Source organism: Gymnoscopelus braueri, assembly GCF_963280865.1.
Source record: "Gymnoscopelus braueri genome assembly, chromosome: 10".
Lineage (NCBI taxonomy): Eukaryota > Metazoa > Chordata > Actinopteri > Myctophiformes > Myctophidae > Gymnoscopelus > Gymnoscopelus braueri.
In genome coordinates, this window is record NC_137611.1 from 18,727,680 (window position 1) to 18,738,518 (window position 10,839).

The following is a 10,839-nucleotide window of genomic DNA, read 5'->3' on the forward strand; positions in this document are numbered from 1 at the left end:
TCATTCTCTACTTTAAATTGTCTGTGCATCTTGTCATTTCCCCTCAAAAGCTGTCCTACATTAGACACACATACACACACACGCACGCACACGCAACGTGGCTTGACGTGACTGGACAGACATAAGAAGTAACGCTGCCCTCTCTCCTCTGCTTGTTGTCATTCCACACGTGCGTTGGGCGGGGGGGGAGGGTTGGAGGAGTGGTTGGCTGCTCGGCTCGTCTCCCGCCGCGTCCGGAGCGTTTAACAAATCACTGCTGGCCAGAGCAGAAGGAGCCACGGGCATTGTCTCTGTGTCTGCTGTGCGCGAGCATCACCCATATCAGCGTTCCAACACGTATTGCTTTAAATTACATCAATCACTATCCCCACCCCCCCCCCCCCCACCCCTCCCCCGGCTCATTTCTCTCTGTCCCTTTTTATTACTTTGCCTCTTCATCTCTCTCTCCTTTAACTTCTCTTCCCATTATTCCAGTTCTGGCTGCCTTTTCATCGTCCCTCGGTTGCCCATCCCCACTTCCTCTCTCATCCCCCCTCCTTCCAAACTCTATTCTTTCCATGTCTTTCTTCTTTTCTTTTTCTGAGATTATTTTTTTGGGGCAATATTTTCGCATTATTAGATAAGAGTGTAGAGAGACAGGACACCGAGGTAAGAGAGAAGGGAGACATACAAGACATGACAGGAGTCAAACTTGGGTACTTGTGTACTAATGGGCTGAGCAACCAGGCACCCTCCATTTCTACCCATCCTCTCTCTCTCTCTCTCTCTCTCTCTCTCTCTCTTCAGTCTTTCTCCACATCCTTCTCTCCATCCCTCTTCCCCAACATCTCACACTCCTCTTTCTCCACGTCTTCCCTCTCGTCGCTGTCCTCCTCGTTCTCCTCATCCCCTTTCTCCTTCTCCTTCTCCCTGAAGAGCTGGGCCAGTTTCTGGAACTGGGGGCCCCACTCCTCCAGACCCCCTCCCCACTCCCCGTCCTTCTCCCCTTCGCTCTCCAGCGAGCTCAGGGACCCGGCGCGCGACCCGGTGCCCTCCAGGCCGTACACTTGCACCGAGTCGTACGGCGGCTGGGAGGGGTCAAAGGTCACCTGGGCCAGGCGCAGCCGCAGGAACTCGCCGACCCGCAGCGCCAAGGAGGGACCCCCGGGCCCTGGGGGTGCCCTGCCCATCTCCATCCCCGGAACCCAGCCGGCCCCAAAGCCCATCACGCCCCCGTAGGCTCCCCTGGCCTGCCCTGGGAAGGGTAACAGTTGGGGGGTCATATCTCTCCTGCCCATGATGTACCCGCCTAAACCCATGCGCTCACGCCAGTCACCAATGAACCCCTCTGGGTAGATGGAAGGTGTCCCGGCCATAGACATCCCGCCACCCTCCCTGTCCGGCCTCGCCACCACAAAGTTGCTGCCCATCTCGAGGCCCCCCCTCCCCAGGCTGCCGGGGTAGTCCCTTGGTCCGCACGCCTCCCCCTTCAGCACGCCGGCATAGAGGCGCCTGCTGGCTGGATGATACTGTTGGCCATCTGCGTTGACGCCCCCGTTCCCACCGCCGCCGCCGCCATTACAGCAAGCGACGCCTCCTCCTCCTCCGACGACGCCGGAGTCGGTATCCGCCTGCCCGGAGCCTCCGCGTTTGGGGGACAGGCCGGCGCGGGACGCCCTGCGGCCCGCCAGGGGGAGGGTGGCCGAGTCACACGCCCAGCCCACGGCGCCGTGACTCTGGCCGACCGTGGAGCCGGAGCGGGTCAGGACCAGGGTGGGCTCCCGCGGCAGCGTCTCCGACGGCACCTGCAGGGAACGGAGGTGAGTAGGAGGAGGGGTTTCAGTCCGGGACGACGGGTGGGGGCGGGGTTGGACGTACCACTGTTAAAGGGTTAGATTTTACGATCGACAGATGAGATGAGACGAGTTTCGCGGATGAAGAGGGGAGAGGCGGATGAAGAGGGGAGAGGCGGGGGTTGGGGGGAGAGGCGGGGGGGGGGGGGGGGCAACGTAACAAACGCAGGAAAAGTGCAGGAGGGAGGGAGGGAGAGGAGGTGAGTTGAGGATGGCGCCCAAAGGAACGAAAAAGCAGGTAATGAAGACGATAGAGGGGAGACAGGAGTTGTTCGGGAACAAAGCGACGAAGAAGAGTGACAGAGGCAGAGGGGAGGCAGAGAGAGAGAGAGAGAGAGAGAGAGAGAGAGAGAGAGAGAACAGGAGAGTGAAAGAGAAATAGTGAGGAGGGTGAGAGAAGCAGTAGAGGTTAATTGAACTCTAGAATGAGCTAACACTGCACTGCAGGGGGTGGTGGGGGGTGGGGGGGTGGAGAAAGGGAAAGCCGAAAAGATAAGACGTTAGAAAACTAAACGTAAGAGTGGAAAAGAAAGCCTTGCTCTGCAGTTTAAACCAACAAAATAATTAAATAAAAGTAAAACAAAAACAGAAGAAAAAAAACAACAACGGAAAATATTGTGAAAAACAGAAAATATGAAAACATTATCCCTGGTGGTGTATGGAGATAAGAAAATATTATGATCCCAGTGCCTATAAATGCAGTATCCGTTTTTTTAAACACATACAGCGTTTGGCATTTCCCTTTGAATGATGAGATCCCTCATTCGTTCGTTGGTTCATTCATTCATTCATTCATTAATAAATTCTATCCGTTAATCATGCTTGAATGTACAGCAGTATTGTCTCTGTTCATTCAAACATTTCTTTACTATTTCTTCATCCATCCATCTACACTGTAACATTCATTGGGGGTGCGGGAGGAAAAGTTTGAAAACAACGAGTTAAGAGATGTGATGAAAAAAAGGTGGGGAAACATAATGAGCCATACAGCAAAGAAAGAAGGTTCAGAAAAGTTTAGAGACACAGACCTTCTGAGTGTCAATTTAACAGAGTGTACACATTAAACCAAATGGACCTGTAAATATGATTGTAAATATGATTGTATAAATGAAACCAAATGGATTGTGGTCCATTTGGTTTCTCATATTTAAAACACTTCCGATGTAAACAGTCTAACGTACTAAGGACCTGGTGTTTTAAATGGTAAAGTTTCCGCAAAAACAGTTTTCTAAGTACTGAGGATGCAACTGGATACACTGATATTATACTATGAGAGCTATTTGAGAGCTTATTAACTAATTATTATAGTTTTGCAGTTGTTAATGTCAGACCCCTATTTTCGTCAATTCATCAAGTATTTTTTTCGTATTTGAGTTTTTCATTGACCGTGAATGAATGCAACTCAAACCAAAATTATCTATGCATTCATAGAATTGGTAGACAAAAAGTCATTTTGGGATGAAGTATTCTATTAAAACTTTTAATACTCTAACAGTGTCATAAACTGTTGTGTCTTAGTACAAACCAGTTCTTACCCAGTCCAGGTCCTGGCTGTGGTTGGACTTGTCCTCACCGCTGGCCTCTGTGCAGTTGCTCATGGGTCCTCTCTCCTGGCTGTTGCTGGTTTGTGGCGTTCCTCCGTCGGACGTGCTCACTCCACTCGGGGGCGCCGTACCGTCGCGGCTGCCCGTTCGGCTGCTGAGCTCCGTCGGCCCTACGTACACGGCCCCGGGGTCCTGCTGGCCCACCATGGCCGCCTGGTTCTGGATGACCAGGGAGTGGTCGGGCTGTCCGCCGGGGAAGCGATAACCCAGCTCCGTCAGGCCAGGCTCAAACTGAGCCCCCGGGGCGCGGCGCAGAACGGGTAAGGTGTGGCTGCTGTAACACAGACGACCATAGAGGGGCCCTCCTGGACCGGAGTAGTTGGGGTCCAGAGCCGGGTTCTGAGCCCAGCTGTAAGCACGGGCCTTGTCCTGGTTATGCTGTGCTTGTGCATAACGTCTGAAAGACACAATGCAGTTCGTTTAACCACTTTAAATCAGTGTTTCTTAATCTTTTTAACCCCCAATTTAATATGCGTTAAGCCATTTATTTTATCCCTGGGTTTTATCCCTGGGTTTATTGTTGGACATGATGTGGTCCGATATGGTCTGTCATTTGGTTCAAAATTCCTTTACTGTCTAAATGCTGTAGGTAAAGATATGCTGTAACAGTGAAATCCTGATCAAAATAGTCCTTCTTCTATGTTCTCCAGTTGTATTTACTCTTATTTGCTTACATTTAGCTGGGGACACCCTGTAAAAAAACAAACCCCTGGAGGTCCCTAGATCCCACGTTATGAGAACCCCTGATTAAATGACTCCAAAGGCAAACAGCAGTACGCCCACACAGAGACATCTTAGATCAAGTTAAATGTTAATCATGCGGTGCGCTTTATAAATGACTTGTTTATGGTCTCTCCATATGGCTTCCATGACTTTTATCAGAGTTAATTATCAGCCCACATGTGAAAGCAATGTTTCAGGGAAACATCAAAGCGAGGGCGATACTGTACAACTCATTGATGTAGACAAACAGAAATTAGCTTAAGCAAGCAAAGCACCGCAAAGTGGTCCACCAGGACTACAAAGCCTGACGTGATAGTCATTCTGTCTGTCTGCATTTTGATCAGTGACTGATTCTGACCTGGGACTCGCAAGCTCGATCAATTACTTAAGTGGATCAATTAAGTACCGGGGAGAGATGAATGCGCTGGCTGATGAGAGAGTTCACCCCCCTCCTCCCCCCTGTTCCTTCCCTTCACTGCTTCATGAAGGACCAGCCAATTACGTGTACATGGTGTACTAACCAACTGACAAGCACTCATGCAATATTCATGTTCAATTCACACACATACTGTACACACACACACACACACACGCGTCACTAAATCGAAGATAGCGCTGATATTCACGTGAATATGCACACACACAGTCAGGAGGTAGGCCTGTCCCCGACTAAGGATTTGTTTAGTCGACTCTAATTGGCGACTAATTGCCAATAGTCGACTGGCAGTCGACTAATATTAAAAAAAAAAAAAACTTTCTTTTTTTTTTTTGGCCAAAATACATTTTATTTCAACGGGCCAAGTCTACACAGTTTGTTTTGTGTCTCCAGCAGAGTTTCTAGTGTCTCTATCTCTCTCTGGAAGAGGTTGCACATGAACTCTGCAGCCGCACTGAGGCGCTCCAACACAAACAATACCAATACAAAGACAAGGAATAAGAAGAATAAAGTGGAAGTTACGTGTGGTTCCAGGTGTAGACTTGGCCAAAAAACAATTTAAAACATTTTTGGCCCTTTTTTTTCCCGACTAGAGTCGACTAAGAGACACGCAGTCGACTCGGACCCCCCGCGACTAACCAGTCGACTAGTCGACTTAGTCGAGGTCAGGCCTATCAGGAGGTAGAGCGGCCGTCTTGGAATCGGAAGGTTCGATCCCCGCCTCCTCCTGGCTAGTGGCCGTGCATGGTTTCCTCCACTGTCGGTGTGTGAATGTGTGTGTGAATGGGTGAATGTGAAATACATTGTAAAAGCGCTTGGGAGAAAAGGGCTATATAAATGCAGTTCACACTCACACTCACACACACACACACACACACACATACACGCACGCACGCACGCACACACAGACGTCCCTCTACAGCGCCACCTATAGCCCACTCACATGTTCCTGCTGTCCAGGGTGCGGTAGCCGCGCGAGCGCGAGCTGTGGGGGGCGCTCTGCAGCGCGGCGATGTCGAAGGCGGCCGTGTCCGCCTCGCCCCCGCCCTCGTCGTCGTACGTGATGATGTTCTCGCGCACGTCGTCCTCCTCCAGCGGGGAAAGGGAGTCCCGCTTCTGACGCCGCAGAGACAGGGACAGGCCACTGACCGCTACTTGGATGGACGGATGAGTGGATGGAGAGATAGACGGACGGAGGGGTGGGTGGATGGATGGACAGATTGTTGGAGGGGTGGGAGGACGGATGAAGGGAGGGTAGTTGGGTGGAGGATGGAGGGTGGATGGATGGAGGATAGGGGGTGGTTGAATAGACAGATGGATGGAGAGGTGGGTGGATGAGGGGAAGGCAAGGAAGGCAAGAAAGGTATAGATCGCAAGAGAGGAATGGGGGAGGGAAGAGAGGGGGGGAAGAGAATAGAGGGGGGTGAAGAGAAAGAAGAATAAGGAGTAAGGAGTGGACAAAGGGAAGGAAAGCGGGAGGTGGATGTGAAGATGGGGTGGAGGGAGAAATGGGAAGCAGAACGAGAAAGTAGGTTAGAGGAAATAGGGGGTGCGGGAGGAAAAGTTTCAAAACATCGAGATAAGAGATGTGAGGGAAAACAACGTAGGTGGGGAAACATAGTGAGCCATACAGCGAAGAAAGAAGGTTCAGAAAAGTTTAGAGACACAGAAACAGGCGGTGAGGGGAAAAGGGATACAAACAGAGAGATGAGACGGGCAGAGAGGAAAACGAATACAGAAGAGGCCTAGGATTAAAGTGCTGCTATATCATATCTGCGGGCTGCACGCGTCCAGTCTGTAACTGACTTTGAGCCGAGGCCAGGCACATGGACGTGTTATTCTCCCGTGGCTCTCCCTCTCTCAAGCTCCCGAATCATTTGACCCAGCACTCTGGGCGCGCCACCAAACTAGCTCTCCAGCATCCTTCAAACAAGTCTACATAGGCTCTAACTTCAGACATGCACGGCTTTTGATTTTCGATATTCTCAGCTGTGCCTGAGTTAGAGATTGTTTTTTGTTCTTTGCAACAGATTTGTTTTTGCATTTTTACTGGGCCGATGTCCAGCATTCCTTATATACAGTGTATATACAGTATATCAGACACACTCACGCACACGCACGCACGCACGCACACACACACACACACACACACACACACACACACACACACACACACACACACACACACACACACACACACACACACACACACACACACACACACACACACACACACACACACACACACACACACACACACACACACACACACACACACAAACAAACAAACACAGAACCAGTACCACACAGCAGTATTTCACACATACTGTAAATTACAAAAACTAACTACAGTACAATGGACATCCACTTCATTATAGCACAACACCAATCTGGCCTACTGTTTCAGAACCACCAGGGAAAAGAGAAGAGAGAATCAATTCAACTAAATACCCCAAAACTGAAACAGAAATGCTAATGAACCAAACCTGATTTCTGTGTTGTCAACATGGAATAATGAGAGCACCGCTTACAAAAAATATCTCATAAAACTGGGCCGTTGTCAGTGCAACCCAAATTTATAGCCAAAGTTAACCGCTTTATCACAACAGAATAGACGTCCAATTAATTACAAAGAACCAAGACGACACCGCTTGTCAAGTCATAGAGGCTAAAAACAACACATTGGTTTAAAGTAACGAGTGACAACATAGAAACTCATGTTATGGTATCCAAGAACGTCTCAAGTACATAAGAACAATTGGATCACATGCAAATCCACGTTATTTATGTCAGTTTTCGTTTTCAGTTTCTCTCCTGTATATACAGTACTGTACTGCATGCTGGGACAGGAAGATGAATTGCTAAAAGAGAAAAGACCACATTTTCGGGTATTGCAAGTTCAAGTTCTGGTGGGTTATTGACAACCATGTATGGAATCGATTGATACAGTGCTGTATGGCGTTTTACTGTGACACTCTAACTTGTAGATCAGCTATTTTCGCTATTTTGAATCTTTGGCGATACATGCCCAAAATAGGAACGTTGTTACCGACTTGCGTCATTCCCTACCAGGTTCATACTACAGTAGTTTCGATTACCTTAATGTATGACAGTGTCTGGGTAATGGTATTCACTTTTCTTATGTTGATTTTACAACAATTCTGCCACTGCACAACACATTATGACACCGAGTTGTTGTCTTCTGCTCCGCACCCTCGCATCACATCAGTGCAGGGAAGCTGTAGGGGGTGCCATCGCACCCCTACTTCCAATGTCTATGCCTTGTTTTCAGCCTTCAGACAACATTGTATTTTACTTATTTCTTGAATCAAATAGAATGTTCTTGAAAAGAGTGGAGTGAGCTGCCTCATTCATTTTGCTTCATACTGTCGAATGGTGTTAAATTGAGACAACATTCTTTGACCCAAGTTAAACTTTATTGGAAACAAGCAAAGTGTTCCCACTTAACCGGTGGAATTTACTTTCAGTTCAGGGGAAAATAAGATTTATTAGCATTGTGGCTGCACTGCCTACCACACTAGCAGAACCGTTTTACCAACTGCCCTCAGGCACTGTACAAGGAATACCTGCCAAGTACTTCATTACTTCTAGGAAATAGAAGTGTCCCTGGGCAAGATGACAATGGAGGCTGGCAACACAGGGAAGAAAAACAAGATGCTTCCAAGATCATTCTCACCAGAACCAAACTCCGGCAGTTTTGATTTCACATACAGAGATATTTATATATCTTTACCCACTGCAGTCCATTGGATCAACCATGTCAATTGTATAAATAAACAATACATCATGGTGACAGCAGGGCTGGGTGCGTTTGTCGACCATCCCATTTCCTGCTGTCTCTTTCTATTCTATTCACAATCAAATGGCATGCTTGCTGCCCTGGTTTAATTCACCAGCACATCTTTTGTTTTGCTCAATGAATTAAAGATATCTGTTGCTGAAGACTGAAGTCTAGGTCAGTTAATTGCAGTGTGTGGTACATTCCTCTTGACCTCTTTAAAATGCATTAACATAATGTGCTGTGCAGGGGCAGGATTGTTTGTAAAATCAATAAGAAAAGTGAATAACATTACCCAGACACTGTCTGGGTTCAGACACTGTCTGGGTTAATTGAAACTAGTAGGACGCAAGTCAGTAGCGATTCAAGCTGGGATTGCATGCCCCACCCGGTTATGTAATACCTGTTGTATGTGTTGTCAGAGTACTCGTTGTCAGTACTACGATGTCATGTTGAGGACATCAGGGATCTCCATATATGGTATAACGTGGACAGAGACAAACCCCCATCCTATGCATGAGTCTTACATGCAGTATCGCTCACCAGGCGCTTCACATATCTGGCAGCTCAGCTGCATGTGCAATGCATTTTGTGGTGAGCTTTCGCTTCTGAGGAATATCTTTAGTCATGCTACGCTCTTCTGTTCCAGGCTAATAATTTCTACTATCAAGATAATACAATCTTGTCAAACTGCATATTTTATGTGGAATGGATGACCCCTTTGGTGATGTCACACACACACACACACACACACACACACACACACACACACACACACACACACACACACACACACACACACACACACACACACACACACACACACACACACACACACACACGCGCACACACACACACACACACACACACACAACCGTAACTAGATATACTGTATGTGGCTGGTATGAATAAATAAAATCTGAATATTTTGTCAGGACAAGTCCCAATCTATGTTTTTTTAAACAGTGTGAAAGGAGCCCCCCAGACTACCGCTCCATTTCCTACACTATTAGCACAATTATCTCGATGATGTTTCACTATTATTCAAAATGTACTGTAGATTTCTGCTGTTCTATAAGGCCAACCAGTTGTAGAAACTGCGGATTGAGGCTCTAATTTATGAATAATACAAAGCCATTAAAGTTTTATGGAAGATTGGGGTGGGGCGATTTCAAGTTATCACAACTACATAAAATATATTCTAGGCGTATTTGTTTTTGTGCAGTTTTCTGAGGACGACATAGTATATCTGCCTGTTAAAGGCATACTAGGTAACGTTTTCAACAAAACTAAAGTTAAATTGTATATCTTTTGTGAGTGGCAAAAGTTTCACAACACCCACTCCATGAATTTCACCCCCGGAAGCCTTTTATTTATATATTTTATATTGAACGTGGACTGGGGGGACTTTCCCGGGGAAATGACGTCATCTGGCCGGAAAACGGAGGTGGAAATGCACTGGTTTCCTGTTTGGCCAGGAACTACCGCAACGGTTTCCTGTTTGGCCAGGAACTATCGCGCTAATAACAAAAATGAACCTCACGCTGATTTTAAGAGAATGTAGGATTAGAAGATCGAAAAAGAACAGAAAAAGAAAGCACAGCTCATGGTAACTAATGCTCCACTGGCTAAGAGAAACGATCCGTAGATAGTATAAAACAATTAAAAGATCGCTTTTTGAAACGCTTCCGGCTTCCGGTGAAAACGAATGGAATTCTGGGTAATCGAGGACTAAGGAAATTGTATGCAGTGACGGTAGTGACCAGCAGAGGTTGCTAAAAATCGTTAGTTGTGAATTTGCATTGTACAACTTTAAATTCTCAGCTGGGGAGGTATGGCATTACTCAATCTGCAAATGATGATAGGTGTTATACACTGATCTCATATATGGCCCCTATCCAAATGATGGAAATCCACAACAGAGAACACTAATCCATGAGTACATGTTATGATATTGATTAAAGGCTCTACACCATGAATTACAAAATATATATATATATTTAATATTGTTTATGTCCCATTGTCCCTCAAACGTTTTTCAAAAGGTTTGAGCCTAAATCAAGCCTCAGATATACTCATTCCAACTAACTTCTCTTTCACCTGCAATACCACATTGTCCTGTTTGGCACGGGGCGCTATTGAGCCAGTTTGTATGCATGTTATCTCCTGGTTTCAGTAAAAAAAAAAAATACTGAAAAATGGGAGGGATTGTACCCGAACGTGACGTCACGTTCGGGTGCAAATCAGTTTGGCCTGTTTTGAGACCAATTTACAGAAAACCCCAGATTTGCTGTGAAAGCCTGAGTGTTCAAACTGGGGTATTTTTTGGGATAGAAGAGAGGTAGGGGAGACCAAAAACACACAAAAAATAAGAAAAAGTAAAAATTCATGGTGTAGTCCCTTTAAAACATATGACAGAGTAAAACTTACAATGCTGGATGGAGA

At 46.8% G+C, this 10,839-nt stretch overlaps 1 protein-coding gene across 1 annotated transcript in view; it reads right to left on the minus strand.

Annotated features, from left to right (window-relative positions):
- Positions 1-782: 782 nt before the first annotated feature.
- Positions 783-10,839, minus strand: part of cdh24b (cadherin 24, type 2b) — a gene marked incomplete at both ends in the record, with an annotated part of 37,087 nt that continues 27,030 nt past the window's right edge. The window contains 3 exons of the mRNA XM_080439753.1: positions 783-1,784; positions 3,368-3,833; positions 5,539-5,746. Of these exons, the coding sequence (XP_080295879.1) occupies positions 783-1,784; positions 3,368-3,833; positions 5,539-5,746 (1,676 nt within the window). The remainder of the gene's footprint in view (positions 1,785-3,367; positions 3,834-5,538; positions 5,747-10,839) is intronic.